The 26,702-nt window shown below is 51.4% G+C and overlaps 7 protein-coding genes across 7 annotated transcripts; 3 read left to right on the top strand and 4 right to left on the bottom strand.

Moving 5' to 3' along the window:
* Positions 1–276: 276 nt before the first annotated feature.
* Positions 277–2,383, top strand: CCT6 (T-complex protein 1 subunit zeta; the record flags this gene model as incomplete). The annotated part of the gene is made up of 11 exons (XM_051430156.1): positions 277–318; positions 365–418; positions 469–509; positions 557–578; positions 627–668; positions 718–738; positions 786–959; positions 1,010–1,705; positions 1,754–2,057; positions 2,108–2,298; positions 2,348–2,383. 11 exons carry the CDS (start codon positions 277–279, stop codon positions 2,381–2,383), a joined length of 1,623 nt encoding a protein of 540 aa, XP_051295643.1.
* Positions 2,384–3,236: 853 nt separating this feature from the next.
* J4E90_000559 (uncharacterized protein) lies at positions 3,237–6,149 on the top strand (the record flags this gene model as incomplete). Its single annotated transcript, XM_051430155.1, has 2 exons — positions 3,237–5,800; positions 5,855–6,149. The coding sequence occupies 2 exons, from the start codon at positions 3,237–3,239 to the stop codon at positions 6,147–6,149; spliced, it is 2,859 nt and encodes a 952-aa protein (XP_051295642.1).
* A 3,668-nt stretch (positions 6,150–9,817) lies between these two features.
* On the bottom strand, positions 9,818–12,016 carry J4E90_000558 (uncharacterized protein; the record flags this gene model as incomplete). The annotated part of the gene is made up of 6 exons (XM_051430154.1): positions 9,818–10,093; positions 10,144–10,539; positions 10,587–11,179; positions 11,239–11,398; positions 11,451–11,692; positions 11,890–12,016. 6 exons carry the CDS (start codon positions 12,014–12,016, stop codon positions 9,818–9,820), a joined length of 1,794 nt encoding a protein of 597 aa, XP_051295641.1.
* Positions 12,017–13,301: 1,285 nt separating this feature from the next.
* Positions 13,302–14,315, top strand: J4E90_000557 (uncharacterized protein; the record flags this gene model as incomplete). The annotated part of the gene is made up of 1 exon (XM_051430153.1): positions 13,302–14,315. The coding sequence occupies one exon, from the start codon at positions 13,302–13,304 to the stop codon at positions 14,313–14,315; it is 1,014 nt and encodes a 337-aa protein (XP_051295640.1).
* A 1,996-nt stretch (positions 14,316–16,311) lies between these two features.
* Positions 16,312–17,395, bottom strand: J4E90_000556 (uncharacterized protein; the record flags this gene model as incomplete). The annotated part of the gene is made up of 3 exons (XM_051430152.1): positions 16,312–16,347; positions 16,409–16,971; positions 17,074–17,395. 3 exons carry the CDS (start codon positions 17,393–17,395, stop codon positions 16,312–16,314), a joined length of 921 nt encoding a protein of 306 aa, XP_051295639.1.
* Positions 17,396–18,498: 1,103 nt separating this feature from the next.
* Positions 18,499–19,307, bottom strand: J4E90_000555 (uncharacterized protein; the record flags this gene model as incomplete). The annotated part of the gene is made up of 3 exons (XM_051430151.1): positions 18,499–18,772; positions 18,830–19,047; positions 19,101–19,307. 3 exons carry the CDS (start codon positions 19,305–19,307, stop codon positions 18,499–18,501), a joined length of 699 nt encoding a protein of 232 aa, XP_051295638.1.
* Positions 19,308–20,973: 1,666 nt separating this feature from the next.
* Positions 20,974–23,064, bottom strand: J4E90_000554 (uncharacterized protein; the record flags this gene model as incomplete). Its single annotated transcript, XM_051430150.1, has 2 exons — positions 20,974–22,834; positions 22,886–23,064. The coding sequence occupies 2 exons, from the start codon at positions 23,062–23,064 to the stop codon at positions 20,974–20,976; spliced, it is 2,040 nt and encodes a 679-aa protein (XP_051295637.1).
* Between the last annotated feature and the right edge of the window lie 3,638 nt (positions 23,065–26,702).

Genomic DNA, 26,702 nt, shown 5'->3' with positions numbered 1-26,702 from the left:
GCGTTAGCTGGTGGCGCGCAGATATTGCGATTTTCGTGCGCGACGGGCTGGGAGGTTCGGCTGTGGGAGGTGGTCGGTCGCGATGGAAGGTCGCAGCTTCCAATTGAACTTTTTTGCGTTCGGGGTCCGAGCTCCAACGACGCTAGCAGGCCGCCCGCTCAGAATTCAATGTTCAGAGAAGAGGGACGCGACAGGCACGCGGAAACTGCATCTTGCCCCGCCACACACTTTGCTTGATTACTGCACTGTTCGATACCCGCATAGATTCTGTTCACCATGTCGGCCGCACAACTACTCAACCCCAAGGCCGAGTCGAGGGTACGCTGCTTCTTCGCAGCGCAGAGACACCGCTAACAAGGCACAGAGGCGCGGGGAAGCTCTCCGTGTAAACATCTCGGCTGGTGAGGGCCTGCAGCAGGTATGGAATTTCCAGAGTAAAGATATGAGCCCGTCTGACTCTGGTATTAGGTGCTCGCATCCAACCTGGGACCCCGCGGCACACTGAAGATGTGAGCATCAACAATCAATCTTTCAGGCAGGAGGCTAATAAGTACAGGCTTGTAGATGGCGCCGGAGGAGTACGACCACCCGAACAATACATATGGCACGTCTGACCATCTCTCTAGATCAAGCTCACAAAAGATGGAAGCGTTCTGCTCAAAGAAATGGTACGAGACCGCCCTGCAACAGTATCTGCAAAAGCTAACCGCATTCCAGCAAATCCAAAATCCCACTGCCGTACGTTCTACCCCATTCCTTCTCGGATCGCGACTCAAACAAGCCAGGTTATGATTGCACGAGCAGCAACAGCTCAGGATGAGATCACAGGTGATGGAACAACATCGGTGGTACTGTTGGTTGGAGAGCTGCTGAAGCAGGCTGATCGCTACATCGCCGAGGGTCTCCACCCACGAGTGATAGCAGATGGTTACGACATCGCGAAGACGGAGTCACTGAAGGTACAGACATTGGAAAGCTGGCTCAGTGAAGATTAGCTGACCACGTACAGTTCCTTGATGAGTTCAAGCTCACCAAAGAAGTCGACCGCGAACTTCTCCTCTCTGTCGCGAGAACGTCGCTGTCCACCAAGATCAACAGCTCGCTCGCCGAACAATTGACTCCCGATATCGTCGACGCCGTCCTTGCCATCTACCAAGCGCCCGCGAAGCCCGATCTGCACATGGTTGAGATCATGACCATGCAACATCGCACCGCCGCAGACACACAGCTCATCCGAGGTCTTGCTCTGGATCACGGCGCAAGGCATCCGGATATGGCCAAGAGGGTGGAGAATGCATACATCCTGACTCTCAACGTCAGCTTAGAGTACGAAAAGTCTGAAATCAACTCTGGCTTCTACTACTCGAGCGCAGAACAGCGGGAGAAGCTCGTCGAGAGCGAGCGACGCTTCGTGGACGAGAAGCTGAGGAAGATTGTTGAGCTCAAGAAGGAAGTCTGCGGAGACGACCCTAAGAAGGGCTTCGTGATAATAAACCAGAAGGGTATTGACCCGCTCAGCTTGGACGTCCTTGTCAAGAACGGAATCTTCGCACTGAGGAGGGCGAAGAGGAGGAACATGGAGCGTCTCCAGTTGGTTTGCGGCGGTACGTCACAAAACAGCGTAGACGACATGACACCCGACGTCCTCGGATGGGCAGGTCTGGTTTACGAGCACCAGCTGGGTGAGGAGAAGTACACATTCATCGTAAGTGGACCTGGTAATTCAGACGAGGCATCTACTTACAGCGAACAGGAAGATGTCAAGGAGCCAAAGTCCGTCACTTTACTCATCAAGGGCCCAAATACGCACACTATCGCTCAGATCAAGGACGCCGTTCGCGACGGTTTGAGGAGTGTGTACAACATGATCGTCGACGGAAGCGTCGTACCAGGCGGAGGTGCTTTCCAAGTTGCATGCGCGGCTCATCTTGAGAGCGAGCAATTCAAGAAGACGGTCAAGGGTAAAGCAAAGTGGGGTGTCTCAGCTTTTGCGGACGCTCTGCTTGTCATTCCCAAGACCCTGGCAGCCAACTCAGGTCATGATATCCAAGACTCACGTAAGTATCGCGTTGCCTCCCTTCGTTAAACTGTACTTACTAGGTGACAGTGGCTGCACTGCAAGACGAGCATGCCGAGGGTAATGTTGTTGGTCTGAACCTTGCAACCGGAGAGGCTATGGACCCGACCCAAGAAGGTGTCTTCGATTCATTCCGAGTTCTGCGTAACGCCATAGCATCTGCCACCGGTATCGCATCAAACTTGCTGCTATGCGACGAGATGCTGAAGGCACGACAAATGGTGAGTAGAAGCACGTGCTATGCGATGGCTGAAGCTAATTGATGAACAGGGACGACAACCTGGACCTGGCGGCGAGGATCAATAATCACGTCGCATTATCTCTGGACGATCAGATACGCCACCGCAGCATTCTTGCCGGCGCACTGTTCTAGCCACATAGAAGCTCAGAACAAGCGGACAGCTGGAGGAAAAGCTACATCGTGGGTCACAACTTGATCCGCGCGGGTGTTGCACGCCGACTGTCTAAATAGATTAAAATAATACGACCACGTCACATGGCCAAACTAGCTCTGTGGAGAGTGACTGTGTTTTATTTTCTGTTTTCTTCTTCAGAGTCAAGACTTGCTACTTGTCGAGTCGTCGCGTAAAGAGACTTCGTTCACGAGGGAGGGATGGGTTCTGCACGCTGAAACACGTGCAAAGATTCCCACCTGGGCAATACTGGACCCCTATCCGGCCATGCCGACCAGGGTGATTTAAGCTTAAATTTAGCGTTCGGCTAGGACGGATGCTGCTCTGGTGCGGGGGCATGGCCTCGGTAGCGCAGGGCATCGTGAAGCTGGGAGAGTGCCGAATGGGTAGCGACAGCAATGAATACGTGTCTTGTGAGAAGACAGGTCCCAAGACTCCTTGTACTGTACTTGCATGTCTACATATTCTGAATCAGCGATGCACTTGGCGTGCAAAAGATCTACAACAGACCCATCAATAGATCTCCAGGGCGTGCATGCCAAGCCTGTTGGAAACAAGACGGCCAAAACAGCCACTGTCGTTCACTCGCTGGCTAGTAGCTCGAACTCTTGCTTCCTTCCCCCTCGTTCGCGCTCCGATGGCAGTGACAACGTAGTCATACCATACGCTCCTTCCACACTCATTCCCCATCCGGCGACGCAGCGCAACCGATACCCGCATTTCGATTCCACACACTCCCTCGGGCCATGTTTCGATATCGACGTTACCGCGCCTTCTTAGTCTTCGCTGTCATTGCTGTACTAGCGCTATACAAATTTGGGGGCTCAACCGCAGCATGGAGAGAAGCCGCATCGAATGCGGTTGGGGCAGCTGGCCTGAAAGGCGACGCTGAGGAGGCTCCGCAGGCGGACACGAAGCCGCGCCCTGCTGTGGCGCACGAGACGAGGAGTCTGAAGCTGGATGTGCCCGCTGCCAGCACGTCGCATTCGCTTCAGACGCCACCTCCCGTGAAGACACCGGCTGCATCGTCGACATTGAGCCCTGCTGTCACAGAGCAGCAGCAGAAGCCCTCTATCCCTACACCCATCCGACCGCAGCCTCACGGCCAGCCCGCTATCGCGAACCCTGCATTAGAACCATCATCGATCATCGATGCGATCCACTGGACGAAGCTTCCGGAGCATTTCCCCGTAGCCCCCGAATCGCTCATCAAGCTGCCATCGGGCACTCCCAAAACGATACCAAAGATACAAGCCAAATTCAAGAAGGAAGATGACATAGCCAAGGTTGACAGGATTGCAAAGCTGGATAAGATCAGAAGTGTGGCAAAGAAGTCATGGGAAGGATACAAGGCGAATGCCTGGCTTCACGACGAGCTGCGGCCACAGTCGGGCACTTTCAGAGATCCTTTCGCACACTGGGGCGCAACGCTGGTCGACGCCTTGGATACTCTGTGGATCATGGGGCTGAAAGACGAGTTCGAAGAGGCAGTTAAAGCAGTGGACAAGATCGATTTCACCACCACCCCACGCGCAGATATTCCCTTGTTCGAGACGACAATTCGCTATCTCGGTGGGCTGCTGGCTGCCTACGACTTGAGCGAAAAGAAGTACAAGAACTTGCTAAGCAAGGCAGTGGAGCTTGCCGAAATTCTCATCAGCGCCTTTGATACACCGAACCGCATGCCAGAGACATACTATTATTGGAGACCCGATTTTGCATCCCAACAGCACCGCGCTAGTTCACACGTTGTTCTTGCCGAGATAGGCTCCCTCTCTATGGAATTCACCCGACTTGCGCAGCTCACGGGTGAGCACAAATACTACGATGCTATTGCGCGCATCATGGATCATCTCGAAGAATTCCAAGGCAAAACTCAACTCCCCGGGATGTGGCCTACATACCTGGACGCTTCCGGGTGTGGGAGACAATACATCGATTTGCCTCCTCAAGAGCCTCTCAAAGCCCCAGCAGATTACCTACATGATCAGCTATCGACCCAGGCCGATCCGGCTACGCCTTCTCCCACCGAGGAACTATCTCCGGACGGCAAGAAATACGTGCCTTTGGATTTGCCAGAGCCAGTCATGCTTGCGTCAGACGACTCTCCAGTCGACTCGAGCGCAAAGGAAGAGTCTATAGTCCCTGGAACGGCCGGGAAGGCACAAATCAAGAATTGGGACAGTAGTCCGGTGGAAAGGCGACAGCTTGATGTCGATGGATCTGAGCCACCAAAGGGGGCGCTCAATGCCCAGGGGCCCACTTCGACCTCATCTGCCTCCAGCACCAGGCCGACACCCCCAGAGTGCATACCCCAAGGATTCACATCGAGCTCCAGCTATGGCCGCGAAGAGTTCACGCTTGGCGGCATGTCAGACTCTACATACGAATATCTGCCAAAACAGTACTTGCTCCTCGGTGGTCAGATCGAGAAGTACCGGTCCATGTACGAACAGTCGATGGATGTTGTCAAGAAGCACTTGCTTTTCCGACCGATGCTTCCGAAAGGGGAAGACGTTCTCTTCTCCGGCAAATTGAATGTCCCGTCCAATATTGACGATGCTAAAATGGGTGACCTTACCGCTGAAAACGCGCATCTCACCTGTTTTGCCGGTGGCATGTTTGGCATGGGCGCAAAGCTATTTGATCGCCCCGATGATCTCGAGATCGCGAAGAAGCTGACGGAGGGCTGCGTCTGGAGTTACAGCATGACACCAACCGGCATCATGCCGGAGTCGTTCGAGGTCGCCCCTTGTGAGGACAGGAAGGACTGTGCGTGGAACGAGACTGCTTATTGGGAGTACATCGACCCACGGTACGAGTCTCGAATGGAGAGTTACAAAGAGCAGCGCAAAGTATACGAGTCGCAGATTCACTCTGCTTCATCGTGGTACGAAGCGCAACTGGCTGCTATGACCGCACTACCTACACCTACCCCAGCTGCAGCAGTTGAAGCCAAGGCCACGTCTACCATGGTATTCGCTGATACGCTAGATAAGCGTCAACTCGCCGGGCTAGTGGATGATGTGGAAATTGCACACATGCCGTCTGCTTCTGCGAGCGCCCTGCAAGATCACGAATCAGTTATGGGTGGGGAGTCTGAGGAAGGCGAGGGTCCGCCAACCAAAGTTCAGCCTGCACTGAACATTGCGGAACTTGCGCCGCAGCCTGATCTGACTTTGCCAAACTTCCCATACGTCTACTCGCCGCAGCCAGTCCTGGATCACAAAGACTTCGTCCAGAACAGGATTCAAGAGGGTCGTCTACCGCCCGGCGTTACAACGATCGGGTCAAAGAGTTACATTCTCCGGTAAGTCTCTGACTCCCAAACTGTATCTTAGCTTGATATCTAACATTTTCATAGCCCCGAAGCCATAGAGTCCGTCTGGTACATGTACCGCATAACTGGCGATCGTCACTGGCGCGACGCAGGTTGGCGCATGTTCCTTGCCATTGAGCAACACACGACCACTGAGTACGGTAACTCGGCCATTGACGACGTTACCAAGCTAGTGCCCGAACTCAGCGACGAGATGGAGAGTTTCTGGTTAGCAGAGACACTGAAGTACTTCTACCTGCTGTTTGCAGAGGAAGATGTGATTAGCTTGGATGAATGGGTATTGAATACCGAGGCACATCCTTTCAAACGACCTACATAGATGGTATGAGTTGGTTTGGATAACTATCCAATGTTTCTGTATGGAGTTTGAGGAGTTGGTATCATCGTGACTGCAATGGACAGTCTTCATCAACATTCAGTATCTTCAAGTCCTGCAACAGAACCTGTGAGCCGAGTACAGTAACGTTTCTACTATACAGCAGCCCAAAATAAGGACCGAGGGCAACTCAAATGACATTGTAGATTCCTGGACGACGTACTGACTGTCAGGTCCTGGCCCACAAGGGCCCGGGCTGACTCAGCCTTGGGCATAAATACCTCGTAATCGCTATCGTGGCTCGGTAGCGATTTGTCTCTAGTCTTTTAGAACAATACACCTAATTAGTCTCTAATATCGGGTATCTAGTATTTAACTAACTCTATTGTTTGACACTGACACGCATTGTATCTTATACTTAGGAGTAGCAGGTACAATAGAGGAATGTAAACTAAAAGGCTAGGTTTCGAGATCGTATCTAGACAGTACATAGGGCCAGCCCTAGTGTAATCAGACAAACGGCTGCCAAATTCTTCCTACCTCCGCTTCCTCTCTCGATTCATATCACCGGCTCTTGTAGAGTTGTCTCCCGATATCTCAGCGCTTCTCACTGGCAGTAAGCTGAGAATCGATTATATGCTGGGAATGTCGAGTAGCATCGTCGCCTGGTAGCTCGACGGGTGGCAGGTCCACACTCTTCTTGTCACCGAGCTCCTGTGGTGCTATGTTCTTCGAGTCCATCTCATGTTTGGGGCCTTGGTGTGGCATTTCGGCCATTGCGCTCCTTCCATCAACTTCCCGTCGCTCATCCACAGGAGCTTCCGGTGGTTGGCCAGGCTTTTTGGTCCGACGGAGAAGCAGAAAGACGGCGGCAGCGATGAGAGCGAGCCCGCATACGCCGCCAACTACACCACCAGCTATAACACCAGTGTTGCTCTTGCGAGGCTTGCTTGCTACGCTAGGCGACGGCGTCGAAAACGGAGACGTCGATGGTGTCGCAGATGGCGTTGCAGAGCGGGACGATGACGATATTTCGCTAGGTGGTGTACACGCGTCGATGCTGTAGTAGACGAAGGACGAATTGTGGCAATCCCCTATGCTCGTGAACTGGAGGACTGTCGATGAGCATGGCACAAACTCTTCGCTATCAGCTCCGTAAATCGTCGCTGGTATGGTCAACGACTGAAACTCCTCGCAAAGTTCAGGACTTCGCTCTTACCACTGCAGCCTGGGTCCAGTCCGACGACTTGGAAGCTTCCGTATTTGCCTTGGTCCGCAAGCCTCGTGCAAGTACCATTGGGCTGGTTGCAAACGTTCAGTATGTCTCATGCAGCTCGTATGGTAAAACTTACATAGCCATTCTCCGCGTCGAGGCTCTGGAAGGCGTTTTTGCACTGGCTATCTGTGAACGTCGCAATTCTCGAGCTAGAACCAACTTGAAGAAGAAAAGCGAAAGGCACAAGGCTGAAGGTCATCAAAGACTTGAAGCTCGAATACGCCATGATGGTGCAAAGTGAAAAGGCCTTGCTTGATACGAGTGCCGCTGATGGCTTGCTTGAGTCCGGAAGCGTTGCAGCAGGAGAATCGAGAAGTGGGCGGAAGCATATTGCTCGTAACTGCGGCTCACTTGTCTGAATCTAGAAAGTTGCTCCATCTTCACAGGTCCAGTATGCGATAAGAAATGATCGCTGCAAGAAAATAAGCCAGCCTGATCACCCCTGTTGCTGTCAGCCTATCGTAGTCCGGGGAAGCACACATACGTAGGCGAAGAGCTAGCCCGGGAGCTGAACTCGCGCCGTACAAGGCAGTTCTCTAGAGAGCATCCTGCATCCGGCGCTCAATCAGTATGCCGTGATACCGAACTAATGCGCCATCAACCCCATGAGATGCGTGTTCATTGGCTCCCGCAGCGGTTGGCCCCGACACGGCACGCTCCCGGCTTTAGTTTACGTAGCCTTCTCCCGCGGAGACGGTTCGCAGTAATTAATGTCATGTCATCTGTTCAGCTTCGTCAGCCTTAGGCATGGTGTGAGCAAACACATCGTGACGAAGCAGGCAATTTACGTTCAAGGCCGTGGAATACGAGCGGAAGAGCGATCTTGGACCCCCGACCCGCCATTCGTGTCTGGCATCGGATCGTCATATTCTAATTGTAGCAAATGCGCCCTCATTAGATGCAGAGCCTTGTCCAAAAATGGAATTTTGTTGTCAGAACTAATGTCGATGGGAGTAATGGCTATACAGCCTCTTCATCAGGTCTCCACCGACATTTGGTGTGGGGAGGAGTATAAAGTCTATCCGATCAGCTCGAGAAAGTTCTCAGATCAATCCAAGGCTCACGGAAAGAATCATATCAAGCCTAGCCATCATCATGCGCGCTTCAGTACTCGTTGCACTATCGTCCTTTAGCCTTGCGGCTTTTGGCTGCACCAAAGTGACCAAGGTCACCCATACTTACTACGGGCATGTCAATAGGCGAAAACCCTGGCTAAGTATTTCAGACTAACAGTGGCCAGGTACCCCGATAATGACCCTCCAGGTCCGGCGACTGCCTACGACTGCGGCCGTGGTTTCCAGGCTGGCGGTACGGGCACCTATGCCGACCCCCTGACCTTTGCCTCTGCCCCTGGCGAGTTCAACCAGTGTGAGATCATATACGATCCGTACACGAAAAAGTACTTGCGCTTCGAGGACTTCTGCGCTCAGTGCGACACGGACTGGAAAGCTAGCCCGCGCATCAACCACATCGATCTCTGGACTGGCAGTACTACTGTGAATGGTGGCCAGGAACAAATCCAGTGTGAGAACGATCTTACGCCAGCAGAGAGGAGCCAGACTATCGTGAGACAGCCGAGCCAGAATCTCCCAGTGGACAGTAAGTCGCGAGCCATAACGAGGCTCTGGGAAGAGGCTGACATGAGATATCAGCGACCAAACTGTACGTCAAAGGTGCCAGCCCGGCCTGCCGAACCAGTCACGTCTTCCCCAGTTACAACATTGGAGACTATTGCTAGACCCCATAGAGTATTTTCCAGGGTCCAAGAGTCTCAGTGCGATTCGTTCGATGGACTCGGTAACTTTACAGTCGTTTCCGTATCATAGTGAATAAAAGAATGTCGATGAGCTTTCTGAAGTGCTGATCCGGATCTCTTGGCTGCAAAGCTTAGCACATTGGCATGTCATCTTCGTGTTTGACCCTATGGACGTACCATGCTGCATTTTCTCTCGCTTGCGAAGCTCGTCGGCTTCACAAGTGTCAAATCTGTTGGCAGGGTAAAGAAAGGGACAGTGCATGTCGCAACACGCGTCTGATTAGCATTATCCTGATAGAGGGTGCCCTTTTCTTTTGCACATGTATTTCGCAGACGTGTTTAAAACAGTGGTGTTGGTTGTAGTGGTAGTGATGCATGCCGAGGAACTGTTACGCCGCAATGGCGCGTTCCTGAGGCAGCGCGATTACGTGGGCCTAGCCCCTCAGATGACGCGCTGGACACCGCGCTGCATCGTCGACCCAACCACAACACACGAGCTCCATTCTGGGAGCGTACGCGTCAACCTTTGTCAACCAGTCTTCTGATGGTTTCGTCTGAATACCCCACTGTGTATGTACATGAAAAGACGAAGCTCGTCCAATCCCGGGAGAATCGCGTGTCCGCCTAGGCAAACGCGACTCACTTCGCGGAGAATTGCGCAACCAGTATTTTGTCCATGCTGAACTTTCTGATCATAAAGCTGACAATGAGCGCAGTAGCTGAGAGACCTGTGACCATGACGAAGACCGAATCGAACCCTCTCATGTACGAAGAAAGAATGGCACTTTTCTGCGGGGAGTCCGCCATTTTGCGCAAGACGAAGATGTATTGCTCGGAGTCATGAGCGATCGACGTGGGCAGGCCTAGCTCTGAAAGCTTGTCGGACATGGAGTTGGAGAAGACCGACCCTGCGAGCTTGAAGGAGTCAGCACTAGGAAAGGAGATCGGATGAAGGCTCAACTTACGGCAACACCGATGGGCATACCCAGGCTTCGGAGAAAGCCATACATGCTCGCGGCCATTGCCGCGTCTTCTGGCTTGGAAATAGCCTGAATGCCGACATTGAGACTTGTCAGTACCATGCCCATGCCAATTCCTAACACGGCAAGAAGCGCTGACGTGACAACAGTTGTTGAATCTACGTCGAGCATAACCTGCAATCCGCACGCAAGTGTCGTAACCATCCAGCCACCCCAAATTGCCCATCGGAAGCGTCCAAGACGCGTCGTCAATATCGAGACAATGACTGAACTGGGAACCGTGAGGAGGACGACCGGCAGCATGTCAATACCCGCCTGGGTAGGATATCTCCCGCGAACACTCATATCGTAGAATGGCCAATAGTACAAGGTCGTGAAGAGCTTGATATGTGAGCTTTTATCTGGGTGATGACTGGATGGGAACTTACTAGTAGGCCATTTATCAGCGCGTTGTAAAAAGCGGCGATTGCGCTCCAGCTTCCGAACACTGCCAAAGGCAATAGGGTGTGCTCTTTTCTGTACCATTGCCACAGGAAGAACGCAACGATTCCTGTCATCCCCGCGATGATAGGTGCAAGAGTCGCAACTGAGTCCCAGGGATGCTGGATGCCGCCCCAAGAGATTCCAATCAACAAGCTCGTCATGCTGCCAATGAAGAGTACTGCGCCCAGCCAATCCACCCGCTTGAGCTTCTCCTGGAATGTGAGTTTCGCCACCGCGTCAAGGCGCACGAACAAGATCGCAACAGCGAAGCCGATAGCGCAGAATGGATAGTTGATGTGGAATGCCCATCGCCAGGATGCGCTTTCCACAAGCTTACCACCAACTACGGGTCCGATGATGGACCCTATGCTCCAGCATCCGAGAACCATCGCGAAGTATTTCGGGCGTTGTCTCAGCGGCACGATGTCGCAAAAGATGACTTGTGTTAACGTTATAATCCCACCACCACCAATTCCTTGGATGCATCTTCCTCCGAGCAGCTCAGTGAAATTGTCTGCGACCGAGCATAGTATCGTACCTGGATTGTAGAGGCATGGTTAGCGACCATCCACGACACAGAATGGCATTCAGACTTACCGACTGTGAAGAAGAGGAGCGAGGTGATGAGGAGCTGTTGCCGGCCGAAGACAGCGGATATCGATGCGATGACCGGCTGGAAGATGGCAGAGGTGAGAAGGTACGATGTTCCCGTCCAGAACGCTTCAGCCGAAGTACCATCAAGCTTTTGTGCTATTACCTGTGGAGTATATCAGAAATTCCTTGCGGCACTGAGCAAGAGGATGACTGACCGGTAGTACCGTGACTAGGATTGTGGCATCCAGCGCCACCATCAATGATATGAAGCTTAGACTGATCATGATTACCAGCTCCTTCTTTTGTGGCTTCCATACATCGGGCATCTGAGTCTCGCCTCTCCTTCCAAAGTTCTCCAAGGACATATTGTCGGTCATCCACAGCGAGTGGGCAGATACTGGATCTTTGGCAGACGAGGCTGTAATGTCTTTCGAAAATTCTGGCCAATCATTTGGTTCTAAAACAGTCAGTGGAAAATCTTCAGAAGCCTGAACTCTCGCTGAGGTGTGCCCGAGTCCCCCAGCATTGGACACAAGCGAACTTTATGGGCTGTGGACTCAGCCATCGACACCATAGCACTACGAAGCGCCATGCACACTACTGTACGGTGATATAAGAGTTCGGATGTACAGCCCTGCTCTGCGATATGCTTACCTGTGTTAAGCCTGATGTGGTCGTGTTTCCACGCACCACCAGGCTCACTGTATTCATCGGTGGGCGTACTGCAGGAAGAGTCCCACTTGTCAAAGGTCGTCTCGTTCGGATGACTACCGGCCGCCATTGGGGGCGAAATAGGAGGAACGAGGATTGGGCAAAAGATCACTTCTCTTGGAGACAGAGTGAGTGATATGGTGGCCTCGGAGTCGATTGGGCAGTAAAGACCGGTGTCGATCTAGCTTCAGAGGTCGAACTCTAGTTGAGAGATTGGTTTACAGCGAGCGCCCGCTTCTATGGTCGAGGCTCACCTAAACACATATGCAGCTCCCGGATTGTGATTGCGTCGTAGGCATTGAACATTGTGGCACTAATTCACGATGTCGTTGTTTTGCCTTCGCGCCCAGGCCGACCGCATGTCTGAACGAGCTCTCCCAAACCTACGAGAAAAAAAGAACTTGGTCCCCTTAGGGTAGCAGTCGTGGCATATCTTGACACGGGTGGTTGTTTTGATGATCGCTGCAAACGGCCAGCGCGATCCGGCTTCTACGTTGACACGTGCTCTTAGCCAGTCGAGGCCCGACTTCGTAGAATCGCACACTAAGGCAACTTGAAGGACCCAAGGCGCAGCAAATGTGTCTGGGGCTATCTGGCACCCACTTCTATGCTGTCAGATAGTAGCCTCAGCCAAGCCTTGTACCAGGTCGACGAATCATGTCGCTCATTGTCAGCACGGCAACTAGTGTTGGCCTTGACTTCGCGCAGCGGGGAAGCGCATCTACCACTGCACTCCCGCGGTGTTGCACAGTCCAAAATGTGGCTGGTCTGCCAAAAGAATGTGGGGGGGCCGTACTCGAAGGGGCGCATAAGCCTCACGGACACCAAGCGTTTCCGAGATCCTCGCCTAGGGGCTTTTTGCTATTGAGAACCGTCCCAACTGAATAACGGCACCGGAACAAGACCCGTGTGCGCTTCAGTATGTTTTGCAGAACAGAACGTGCACAGCCTTTCTCCTTTCAGACCATGGTCGGCCGCCGTACCCTCTCGCTGACTAGTAACCGAATAGGAAACATGAAGCGAGCTAAAGAAAGTCCACTGCAAGGTCGATCAATCCTATGGAAATTTCCGCCCGACCTCCAGCGCCCTACGCATACGCAATTGACATCAACAAGTCTCTGATTGCGTATCGGTTGGCTTCCGGCATCCCGATGTGTTTATGCTGGATCCCGCAAGTTCTCATCTCCTTGCTTTGTTCAGAATTCTTGCCACAGTGACAATACACAGAGTCTTTCAATCTCTTTACATTGGACATATCAACAACCAAAGAAGGTGGCGTTGTATCCAGAACCGCCTCACTATCGTCACCAGCCTCTTTGGACTTCTTTATCTCCGCATCGGGAACCACCTCTTCGATGACTATCATGCCAAACCACAAGACTACCAACGATACGATCCCTGACTTTGAGCTCATCGCTCCCTCCATATGGGTTTATGATCCGCAACTATCATTTCGTGCTACACCTTTCTCATCGCAAAATGGTGTGGCACCGTCACTTATTCTGCTATGCACATGGACAGGAGCCCAGAACCGTTACATCGCCAAGTACACAGCAGAATACAGAACTCTTTTCCCTTCATCGCGTATCATGGTTATCACAACCTCCGCGAAAGATCTCTGCTTCAGAAACTCCTCACGCAAACAGTGGCGCATGAGACCCGCCATCGAACACATCTCCAGCTACCGGTACCTGGCTGCCCAAAAGTTCAATAGTGGAATACTGCTCCACGTTTTCTCTGAAGGAGGAAGCAACAAAGCCTGCGAGTTAGCAGAGGCTCACTACAGGTTCACCGAGACACGGCTTCTGGTCTCAGCCTTGTGTTTAGACAGCACACCAGGCCACCCACGCTATCTACGCTTATGCGAGGCCCTCAACAAATCGCTACCTCAGATACCGGTTGTGCGTCACATTGCTATACTATTCGTCAGTGTAGTGCTGGGCTGCATATGGATTTTGTACACCGGTATCAAAGGATACGAGAACAACGTCATCAGTCGAACTCGAAAGCGTATCAATGATCCTATCTATTTCGACCCCACAGCACCACGTTGCTATCTTTACTCAAAAAGCGATACGCTTATCGCTTGGCAAGATGTCTACGAGCATCTGGAAGAGTCAGCATGCGCTGGTATGCCTGTCACTGAAGTGCTGTTCGAGAAAAGTGGGCATGTCGGACATGCGAAAGAAGAGCCGAGACGGTACTGGGATGCTGTTTTCGCGACATGGCAAGACGCACAAATCATGGAGAAGGAAAACGTGTATGCCAACTTCTCCGAAGCAGAATTTCTGGTGCTAGATCTGCCGAAATTTCCGGACTTTTCTAAACAGAGGTGGAGCAACGACGGTTTCCAACGCCTTTCCTGTTGAGCTGTATTGTGGTGAATGGGGAATTAATTCGCTGATCGCTCCTACCTGGTTCCGATCCTATTCCACAAATCTAATTTCTTTGTCTTTTAAAACGAGCTCGTCGCAATGAACCGCCTCTCATGCGTTATGGTACTACTTCTGCTATCCCTTTTAAAGCCACACTAAACACCGCATATGGCGGACTGCCATTGAAGAAAACGTTTTCTTTGTCATACTTTCGTGTCGATCATCAACTCAGCGCGGCTTCCAGTGTTCAGCTAGTCGTCAGATTTGCACACACCTGGGCGTCCGGGACTTCTACGGTTATCGTTGAAGGATTTGTTAAAATGCAGATCGATAAGACATTGAGGTGGTACACCATCAACCGGGTCACTGGGCCATTACCGCTAGTGACCATCGCGGCCGGATTTGCCTAGCGTGAGATCTAGCGTGGTAGTGGCTTTCAGCCTGACGCTGCGTGGCTGCACCTTGCAGCAACAACAACTTATTCCTTTGCGTGTATTTCAGGTTCAATAATCATGCTGCAGGCAAAAAATCGGTACGCCGATGGCTTCGCTGCACACTATTACCCAAAGGCTTCCTTGCGAGCCATCGTCAGCCCGGAGGCTCCAAAGGACTCGTTGTAGGCGGCCGTGTTCGTGTCACCCTGGTCGGACGATACAACTATATGAGACTGTCTGCAGTCAGCTGTCGTCATAGTATCCACACAGCCTGAGATCGTTTTATGAAGGCCAACCCAAAGCTTATGTTCGGCCGTCAAATCGCGATCGGCTCAGCCACCACCTGCATGACCCAGCGGACAACACATCAAGAGTGCCACACCTCGTACCAGGCTTCCAAGTGGCAAAACAGAAGGAATAAGGTCTACTGGACAGTTGGCGCTGCATGTAAGATCTATTCAGACCCCACATTAAAATAGGTACAGCACTACCAAATTCGCATGTGAAGGGAAGCCTACTTAACCTCGTGGGGATTGGTATACCCCAGGGCATCTACGATGCACATGTGATATTATCGCAGGAAACAGAAATTGGCGTACGAGCGGCATCGAAGTGCATACGTATGCAAGTGTGAAGATTTAAATGACAAGTACAAATCTGCGTCCATGGTGAAATTAAGCCATCTGATCCAGTATTTACGTACAAATCGTCACAGCAGACAGAAGAGGTGGTAAAGGGTGATCAACGAGTGTTGGGTCATGTTGGAGCTCAGCAAAGCCGAAGTTTGGGTAGCGGTTTAGACCAATGCAAGGTGAACACACGTATATATATACATATAGTTGTCCGTCCAAGTAACACGGACGCATGCTACCACCTTCCCTGGCTTCGAGCAGCCATCAACATGTACTGCATCGTTTGCTGCCTCTGTAGTTCTTGAACCTTGCTCAATGTCAACGTCGAGTAACCCACCGCAGGTCTGCAAGCTAACAGCGATAATCCATCGAACCACCGTAGAGCCTCCCACGCCTCCTTTCTCCATTCGATGTTGCTGTCCCCCAGAGCAATCTGATCAGTAGCTATCTTCCCCAGAGCAGCCAGCAACGAGGGCAGCGGCGGTAGTCCAATACCCCCTTTGTATTGTCGAGACCGAACAATCTCCCGAGTAACGAGTACGATAGACTTGTATGCGTCGATATGAGACACCCGTCCAGGTACAAATAGTCGTTGCGCAATATGATCGCACTTAACCATCATAGAAGCGTCGATCCACTCCGTCTTGTGGTCACAGTCCACCCAACGCCAACGACCATGCAATAGCTCGAGACAGCCGGGATCTTGCTCTTTAAAACCCGAACGGCTTATATTCAGTTCTTGCATCCACAAAGGCTTAGTATCGCTGGCACCCCCCTGAAGTTGGCTTGTGGAGAGATGATGATTGTCAATAAGAGAATGCAGAAGCGGGAACATGGAAGCGTGCGGAAAGGACGTTATACCAGTATTGAGTACTTGGAGTACATGGTATACGTCAGGAATAGCTCCGAACTTGAGCAAGATCTTTACCACTTCTTGATGATTGCGTTGGATTGCAATGTCTAGAGGATCAAATCGAGGCAGCCAGACATCGGTGCCCATAAGAGCTTCTGCGACACTCACGATACCCTGTTCCAGGAGAAAGCGTATGATTTCGATATCGCCATCGCGGAGAATCTCGTGATATGCGGCGAGAACTTCCGGGTCCATCTTGAGCATGTGCTTCGGGCGCTGGTCTTCCTTGAGAAAGTGCTTGATGCAGTTCAAGTTTTGGCTCTCTATAGCAAGGCGGAGGAAATCAGGTCGATCTTGTTGCGCGAGACGAACGAAGCGTGTTCGTAAGAATTCGATCAACTTGTTTGCTGCTCGCAGGTGACACCGCCTCATGGCTGCCTTGATGGCTTCTATGATGACATAGAATTTGTCTTCACACTTACACTCGGTTGTGGTATTGGAGTAATCGTGGACAGGGGCGTAATGCTTGCAGCTTTTGTTGTCCGTCTCCAAACCCATCTTCACTTTGGCAAGCAGATACTCAATCATTACACTCTTGCCTGTGCTAGCTGCGGCTTCAAGTACGCTAGGGAGATGATCAACGTGATAGCCGAAGTGCTGTTCGAGGAAGTCCGTGGTGTGGTTCAAGAAGTGTGCGACGGCTTTGAAGTTGCCGACTGCTGCTGCCCCAGCTAGAGCGTCCGAAAGGGGAATTTATGGGTCGACAATCCGGGGATAAGCCGCTACTAGATCTTTCTTGAGCCAAATGGCAAGACCTTGTCTGAGTCGGTCACGCGGGGTAGTGGCTACGACGGCTCGGACGAGATCCAAGATGTACTGTTCCCGAAGCTCAATGACGTTGTCGTCAGGTAGATTGAAGCGCATAAGAACATCAACGAGCTTGTTGATGAATGCTGGGAAAATGTCCAAGTAGCCATCTTGACTCCGAATGCGGTTGAATAGGTAGGTCTCTGCATGATCGACCACGAACTGAAACGGAGACTTCGCTTGATGAAGCTGCAAGCCGGCCAATTCCATAAAAGCTAGATACTTCTTGATTGGAGTCTTGGCGAGCAACTGGTGGTTCAAGACCGCGGCAAAAGACCCTAGTATCATTAGTTGTGATAGACGATACTGGCACTTTGGAGACTTACTGCAGACGAGACGCGTACGAAAAACTTCATCTAGAAGAGCAGCTTCAGAATAATGTTCCAAGATACTGTTGAGCATTTCAGAGGGTAGCCCGAGGAGAAGCATGGCTGAGAGCGTTCGTGATCTCGCGTTTTTGCAACAACGAATTGAACTACGTGGATGGAGGTCGTTTTATGTAAATCGGAGTTCATACAATAGAAGGAAGAATCGAGGATCTGACGACCGCTGAATGCGAAAGACTGCAATGGTAAAAGATTGGGCCAGCAGAAGGGATTCAAGGCCAGGATTTAGTAACGTGGTGGAAGTTAAGGTCCGACACTAGTGGCAGTGGGTACCTAGGCAGCCTGAAATTGTGAGACATCGAGTGAATGTCGACTTCTGTCAAACGACCAGGCGGTGTAATCTTACAGTCGCAGTAAAGGATAGTCTTCGGCAAATACCATCTTTTCCCAGGTCATCGTCATCGCAGCAACGTCTTCGCTTCGATTACTCAAATACCCCTCGAAAGAAACACCAGCAGCATCGAAACACAGATCCACTATTCATCGAGGGTTCTCGGCTCTGACTGTAGTGTGTGGCCGTGCGAATGCTTCCAAGGTTTGCGGTAATAGCAGTCTTCAATCGGCAGTGGCTCGCTACTGTACTGTAGCTGCTAGAGCCTGGAAAGTGTTGCTTCATCTTGTCGCTAATCACAATTATCTTAACGCAACAGCGACATAAATATTCTCGTGACCGAAAGGTATGTCGTTGGGGTAGTGTCCTGATGCTGGAGGTTCAGGGCGAGTGCGAGCATCATTATCGATAAGCCTTAGGTACAATTACCAATCACGAGCCAGTATCGTAACATTAGGTGGGCCTCATTCTTGGCGATCTTCCGCTCCGCAATTGCCGCTTCCTCCTTCGCTCAGCTTACCATTTGCACCTATCTAGGGTCTCGTCTCGCGGATGCGTAACAAAACTTGAAAATATCATGAAATGCTTCATATATCAACTATTAACCGAAAACTTCGTTAAAGATCAATAGGAACGCGCCCATTCAACGCCTCTAGTTTCGCCTCACGATTGTCTCAGTTCGCATCAATCTTGCCGATCAAGAACCTTGGGGCAGGTCCAGCGGCCTCATCCGAGTAAGAGAAGTGAGCGGCAGTGATAGTAAGCGTACCGACGCATACAAGATCACCGGTAGCACAGTATACCTCCAGGTCTTCGCTAGGGTAGTCAGAGATGCCACCACGGTTCTGGAGATTTCGCGTGTAGCCGAAGAGCACGATACCCTTGACCTGATCGCGAATGGTAGTAGAGAGCTTGGGAATGGCACCTGCGATCACGGCGGTACCCTGACTGTTGAGGTGTTAGACATGTCCTTAAGTTGGGAAGGCGTAATGAACAAGCACGTACCTGTAGCCGCCAGCAACGATGGGAGTGTCAGGACATTTCTGATTCGCTTGTTCAAACAGGCCCACAGCTTCATTAATCGCAGCCTGGGAAGTGCCGCCGGGCAGTGCGTTCGAGCCTAAATCAGCCGAGTATGGACCGCCAACACCTTGGACCCACACATTGCTGGCACCATAGTTGCGCTCAAGAGCACTGGCTACTGCAGGGCCTGTAGAAGCACCCTGTCAAAGTGTTAGTGTTACGCGCCCTCAGTGGCATGCGGTATCTGACATACCATGTTGCCACTCTCAGTGGAAGCCCTGGCAAAAATGAAGATTGCCTCTGGACAAGCCCCAGCTCGGCCATCCTCGAGTTCATTCCGAGTTGTTGTGCCGAAACCGAACTGACGCGCCTGTATCTCGTTCTCTGAGAATTGAGCTGCCGAGGAAATGGGCGAAGCCGCCGCTAAGGCAGTCATCATTGATAGCGTGAAGTACTTCATGTTGAGGTCTTGTTGAGACTGGGGCACTTGGGAAAGAGGAAGGAGTCAATGGGTTGTGGTGCTAAGATGCGAGCGTGCTGTTCGGAAGAGCGGACCCCTTCCACATATTTATCTCCTTCCTGAAGATGGGCGCGGATATTCGGCCATCGATCAGCCTTCACTAAGCCATGGCATCCTCGGAAGTAACAACGCAGCATTGATGGTTATTGGATTAGTGAGTTCGCGCTCTACCGTTCCCATATCTCCACATGCATCCCCCCACGTATGACCTTTCCCGAAGGCACGCATTTGGCAGTGGCTGCAGAGTGTTAGGCTATAGTTGCGGGTCCATCTACGAGTCAGTGCCTTACAGCCGCAGGTACTATTTCTCTTTTCACAATAAGGAACGCTCCGCGGCCATGTCATCCGAATGACGTGCGGATACCAAGAGCGATCTCAGAACTAAGAGTGTAGAAAGCGAAGGGGTTAGAGGCTCCATGGGCGGTCACCCTAAAGCTGTCGTGTGGGTGCAAAGACAAGCACGAGGAACAGTCGTCTAGCGGATCAGGGTAGGTGCCCAAGGAAGTCAGCCTAGGCTGGACGGCTCGGGTATGTGGAAGGCTGGTCGGTATCACGATCTCATTGTTAGAGCAGCTGCAGTTCTTTCCGTTTGGAAGATCTGGAAAGGATTTGGGCCTCGGCTCGAGAGGACAAGAATGTTGGAAGCCCGTCAGGGATAGCAAGCCATTTGCTAGCGTCCGCACGAACACAGCGGTCTCCACTTGCCACCCATATCCCGTGCAGATCATCATTGGCTCTTGGATCTCTCCAATCGCTACCGATAACCCCTCGCGACATGATGTACATATCGAGATGGCGTGCTTGGCAGTCAGTGAGGTTGCCGGTCCAAGCTGCGCGTTTCCTGTAGCTTCGGGTCTTTAACCTGGAACGGTCTTGTACTTCAGTCGGCGCGGGAGGAACCGGCGAACTCCTTTACACGCTGCTGTTTTCGCGCACATCAACGACTCTGCGATTAATTCAGTAGCAAAGCATATTTATTTCTTGACAGGCAGCAATAAATTATCTCGATGCTGTCAATGCAAGAACTCTTATTCAACGTACGGGCGACTTATCGCTTGGTGACCAGTCCGGATTGGAAAACGCGTGGATGTGGATGCTGGTAAGCAATAGCAAGAATGCCAAGAGTGTACTATATTGTGGCGCGATATGGCGGGTGGTAGGACGGGTGGTGGTAGATGAGTAACAGTCAGACATCGTAAGATATCTCGCAGCCACAAACATCCAAGAAAGTGGCATCTTCACGCTGGAGGCGACGATAAGGACATCAACCGGCAAATTAACCAAAGAAAAAGCAAGCACCTCATCCATCGATCTGTTTAGCCGTAAACGTGAGTTGAGTAACAAGCATGGCACCGTTGCTGATGACATCCAAATGAGGGACGGTTTCTACAATAGCAGGTGGCTTTGAAGTATTGTTACCCAGGACGAATCGATGTGGGGGTTGTCCATGTCCGTCGAATCTGCAGCTGAGTTGTACACCCGAGAACAAAAAGAATGAGACAGACATCTGAACGTGGGATGACATTAGACAAGTATTATGAATTGACATTAATGATAGCCGTGATGGACGAAACTCTCTGCCACTAAGTATACGCAGACCTCAACATCAATACCTCAACTTCCTTGTTCCTCTAGTCTTCTTGATCCACTTGGCATCCCTCTTGCTCAGTTCCACTGCACTCCTCTTCCTCTTCGCATCACCGCCACCAATATTAGCAGCAGTAATATTTCCGCACTCGGGTGTTGTTAAGCTTTGGCCAAACTGATCCGCGGCCCAGATGAGAACACCGTTCGACCACCCGAAACCTTCCACGACCTCATACTCTCCACCTCCACCGGCAGCATTGGTGCTCTCGTCGGCATACTTCTCGAAGATCGTTCCATTGCCTTGAGAGTCGGGAAGTTGCGGCACTTCGTCAGTCGCGCCACCAGTGACACGCCATGTGCAGTACAACGAGTCAAGATAGCGCTGTGCGAGGCGAAGTGATAGGTCTTGCGTCCAAACGTAATCTTCTGTTGATTGCTCGTCATCTTCCTCGCTGACCTCGAGAGGGGTGTTGAGCAAGCCTTGCATGAGGATGTATTGTAGCGGTGGCCAAACGTTTGGTTCATCCCACTGCTGACCAGTCTGAAGGTTCGTCGCCGCAATCGCGCCGTCTCGAGACTCGAGAAGCTCTTCAACGCGTCCGTATACGCGCCTCATTGCCTTGGGGTCGTTCTTGATACTTTCAGGAGCAGCGCCTGTCCAGAAAGGATAGAACTGAGAGATGTGGAACCATATCTGTTTTCCAGCCGGCGCACCTTGAAGTGATAGGGGCGTGCTCGTATTATCGGCCAGGGTGTATACGTTCTGACTGCTCGATGTCAAATTATAGTCGAAATAGCTGTAGTGCTCAGGTGACCAAAGGAATGTAGTCATCGCCTCGCTACGGTCTGCTGCCTTATTGGCCCACTCGCGCGCAGCAGTGTAGTTGCCCTGGTGGCGATGGAACTCAGCAATGGTGATCTCGTTGTAGTAAAGAATCGAGTTGAGCTCCACTGGAATAATCTCAATAGTGTTGAGCGAGCGAAGAGGGAAGAACGTATCCGTGACGGCGTCAGATGGGTTGGCTATCCAGCGTGCCGAATAATCCCATCCACTCTCTGCGCCCGAGGCCAGATTAGAGTATAGTGTCGCCATTTCAGTCTCATTGAGCGACTTTGTTACGTTGAACTCTTCGCCCTCTTCGTTGAAATAGGTCGCATTGTTCGCAGTCACGTAATCCTCGTAGTAAGACTCAGGTCGTGGCTGGGTGTTAGACACAGCATAGTGGTTCAGAGAGTAGTTCATACCGGCGCGCTCGAGCGTTACAGTACGGTTGTTCACCCAGAAGTCATACTCTTTCTCCAGAATAGGTAGCGCTCGTTCAAGAAGAGTATAGTTCTGGGTGTATTCGACGTAGACCCGAACCATCTGGGTAAGTAGCGGTGGCTGTGATCGATTCTCGTAGTATCGCCGGGCGCCATTGGGTACGAAACCAATGTCTTCGACAAGATCCAGGAAGTTTTCGATGATGTTCTCCGCAATCTGAGTAAAGGATCCCTGGGTACGGAGTAGACCTTCGATAATCCAGAATGAGTCCCAGTAGTATGGTTCTCTAAACCGACCACCAGCTACTACAAAGGTACGGTTGACAGGAAGGAAAGAGTTGACGCATTCGGAGCAATTCCCAGCCCCGACATAACGGCGCGTCAAGTCCGGCCAGATGTCGATGACCTGACGAGTGAAGTCTCGAACGACAGAGCTGTTTACGTTCTCGAGGAAGTCTGGCTGAGTTTCCAGCTCATCGGTGGGTACCTCTTCGAGCTCTGAGCCGGCTTCGCCAAAGTATTCGGAGAGAAAATCGTTCAGCGCGGTGTTGTTCTGGATTGGCCTTGAGAGATTGGCGAATGCTGCCAGGACTTCGTCGAGTGGGCGCGTTGTTGGCCTGCCATCAATGAGCCGTGATCCAATTCGACTTCTTATCTACAGTACTTACAAGTCAACAAACGTCTTCGAATCCGCAAACGGCCTCGCGAGTTCGATCTCGCGAAGTAGGTCGCCGTAGCAGTAGATAGGAGAGTCGCAGGGTGCGATTATGCTGCCATTGATGAACAGCGCGTTCGCCAATGGCGCGCTGGTAATGAGAGCAGCAGCCAATGAACGCATTGACACCATGGTTGAGGATCAGCTCTTGTCAGCAAAGAAAGTGATGAAGCTGAACCGATGCATGGGTAAACGGTACTGTCTACTTAAGTACTCGGCCCTACGAGCCTAGTACGCAAGGAAACCTGCCATTCACCGAGTAGCTCGGGTACGTTGACCGGTTCGCACACGTACGTGGCTGGCCAGAGCACGACGAACGCGCATCGTCATCCTTGGCAATGTTCCCAAAAGTACCCAAGTCGTTCTTCGGCATCAGCAAACGGCGTATCAGAAACGTGCAGCTGCTGATAAAATGTGGGGAAGTCAAGCATTCCCCGCGAGTGCGGCTGTCGAAAATGTCTTAGCGTGATGTCATCGCCGTCAGCCCCGGTCCGAACCACGGAACACAACACATGGACGGCATGGGAGATTCTGCTCACCGCGATTCTGACACTCCCTCACAGCTGTCACTCGTTTCTGATCCGATGAAATAACGAGAGAGAGATGCAGTCAAGCATGACTATATACGGTGAGAACGATGAAGGCACAACATGTACTATTATCTGGGTCAAAGCGCGTAGCTCCTGCCCGCAAGCATGTACGTCGATTCATCGTCACTTGTCGCGTCAATATTTATCCTGTGATACGCGATCAACTACTACAATTAGAGTTATCCACATGGGCGCGGCTCGTACTCCGACACCGGTGTTCGGTTTGTCGGAATAGCAGAGAAAGCAGCTATGGGCGCGTACAGCAGCGGCACTACCGTTACCTTATTAATTTATACACACCGCCGTATAGCGAAGAAAGATCAAACAAAACGTTTCGCTATTGAACATCTACCACTACTTCCATAGACTATTGTAAGCTTTCATTTATTATATATTACTTATCCCCAAAGAAGATTCTTAATCCACCGCAAGACAAAGGGAGATGACTTAATGACGTGCAACACCGCACCCTTAACCGCTTGTCCACGCTGGAGTCTCTTGTGTAGAAACCTCTTGAGCGACTTCGATCAAAGCTCCTCCTCCAGCTTCCAGTACGTATGTGGAGCTGGCTGTTCCTATCGTCGCGCACACCTGTACATTAACTACACTTAGCCCTTGTCTGGCTTCTCCAATTTCCAGATCGCACAACAATAAGCCCGAAAGGACTTTGCAATGTCCAACGACCTGCTCCTTCTCACTAATAGTCAAAATGCCTGCTTCATTCTGGAGCACGATCTTCCACTCGCCATCGTATAACGCTGGCCAATCCACGGGCATCATATCTACGTGTCGGTCCTCGGCCGAACGAACAAAGTAAAGTGCCTCATATGAATCGAGCCGAAGTTTATCCAGAAACCCAAGTTTGTGAAGAATTCGGAGGTAATCAAGAAAATCGCATATACAGCTCACGGCTGACAGATGATGCGAAGCATGTTCGAAAGCCCAAGTAGTTTTCGGGATACGCTTTATGGCACGTAGTAAGGGCAGCAAATTCCATTCCTGTATATCCCAGTCTTCTTCTTTCAGATGCACCGTAACGTGAGCTAGTGGTGGGAAGAAAGTGTTGTTTGGTGCGAATGTATCGAGAAAGCGAAGAAGATTGGAGAAGTCGATGAAGGCATCCCAAGCCTTATAGAACAGCGGCCGAAACTCCGTACGCAACTGCTGGCATGTTGAGATCAGACCAATGGAAGATTCGCGGGCTGTGTCACCCTGCTCGTCAGGCGGAAGACTTGGTACGTGCACCATATGTGTACGGAACATGTTTTCGAATATGTCATGCTTATCTTCGATGGCGAAATCATACACTTTGTTCCGTACTTCTCCTGGTAGACGAAGAAAAGGAAACGGACCCGAGTCGGCTGTGGACACGTCTGGCTGATCGATGAGGTAGGGTGAGTGATGGAAGTCTGACATCATGAATTCGCGCTCTATGGGTTGAGGGAGCCAGTTGATTATAAGAGATCGAAAATACTTGAGGTCGCTCAGAAGGGCAGCCACAACTTCAGTGAACGTACGTGCGCCTTCATGGCGTCTGGTACCTTCTCTTGGGAATCTTCGCACTGTATTCCAGTGAAATTTCCTTCGGTCTCAGGTCATGCGATTGAATGAACCTCCGGCTGTGGCGAATAAATTGAAGAGGCTGCACTCAGCGTATGCCTCGTGATAAATTGGCCATAGTGTTGCGAAAACCGTAGTTGCCCAGCGGCAAGTGAAGGATAGTACTGCCGTTTTGTCGCTGAGAGAGCAAACAACGCTGTTCCCGTAACACCAATGTCGCATCTCTTTTGCATTCCTCAGCTCTTGAATAAAGGTGACGCGAACGTCTTGATCAAATTCTCATCCCAACATTCTCGCCAGGCCGCCCAAGCTCACATTTAGACTAAAGCTCAACTTCACGCCCTTGGCTTGGGCAGTAAACTCCTGACTGTGGTGACTCCATTCTCTCCGGATTTGCGCACGTTGCTGCAGGGCGCCGAGTTTCCTTGGTAAGGTCGTCGCTCTCTTTTCGCTCTCTACGCGTGCGAGAATTCTTCGTTGCATGTTCATTGTATCTTGCAAGATTGGTCCCATCATGGCTTGGACGCCCACAACCTGATGTGGTGGTATATTTTCGGAAACAAGTCTGCCGCTCCGAGTCTGGGCGAGGAAGCTTTGATACCGGTAGGAATGTAAGACGAAGTTCTGGATGTCTGTTATGGCGTTCTTCTGGAGGAAGGTAACAGCAGACTTATAGTGTCGCAGATCCCAAACGGTCGCGTTCTTCTCGGTTATCAGTAGAAAGTTATCTCCGGCGCCTAGTGCTACGAGGCGCGGTCTATCAGTCCAACTCCCATGCTGGATGTTGTTCTGCAGAGCGACGAGTAGAGGTCCTGGAAGGTTTTTCCAAAGATATGAAGTATTGTCGTGGACGAAGAAAGATGCGTTGTACGGCCCTAGCGTACACCGGATATTGGAGATGTTGCGATTTCGAGTATGCACAAACTCAACTAACTCGGCCGGGAGTCCTGAGCTTTCAACGCGATCTGTTCCATCGGTATCACGCCAGGTAAGGAGAAACGCATCCTCAAAACCTAGGGTCACATGATGAATCTTCTTCAATTGTGAAGAGGTGAGAAATCTCGCCAACTTTCTCGGGAGACGTGCGCTACACCATTGTCAGCATAATATGATCAGATTATTCCGTGCAAGCATACATTTCTCGTCTCGACGGACATTGGAAGAAGTGGCTGCCGCGTTGGCCAAACGTGAACGTGGAATCGCACATGTGCCGCCGAAATCTCGGACTCGCTAAAAGGGAACCGCTCGGTCTAGATCGTTGGAAGCGGTGTGGGACGCAGAAACCAGAGTATCGCTATAAAGCCGCAATGTTGTGAAGAAGCAGACAACGCACGACTGATAGTGTTGACACTCGCCTTGCCAAGACTCGATCGCTTCAAGGGTGCAAACCGGATAGCAACAATCTGAAACCGTTGTCTGGCAGTGCGCGCGAAAGTTTGGGAAGACGTCACAGTGGCTGGCAATTATCCCGCGGCTGTAAATTACGCGTTCGCGTGTATATTATAAGTCGACTCAAAAGTTCGAGCGCGTCGCTGACATCAGTTGAGCGCGATTCTCCAGCCTCCTGATACGTGACGTCATAAGTGGCTTTCACCCCAGCCCAACCACTCGCAGCTAGGC

The sequence above is a fragment of the Alternaria incomplexa genome (genome assembly GCF_024043165.1).
Source record: "Alternaria incomplexa strain BMP 0042 chromosome Unknown scaffold_1, whole genome shotgun sequence".
NCBI classification, from domain to species: Eukaryota; Fungi; Ascomycota; class Dothideomycetes; order Pleosporales; family Pleosporaceae; genus Alternaria; species Alternaria incomplexa.
Note: the sequence above shows the minus strand (reverse complement) of the source record. Positions and strands in the feature narration are given on the sequence as shown.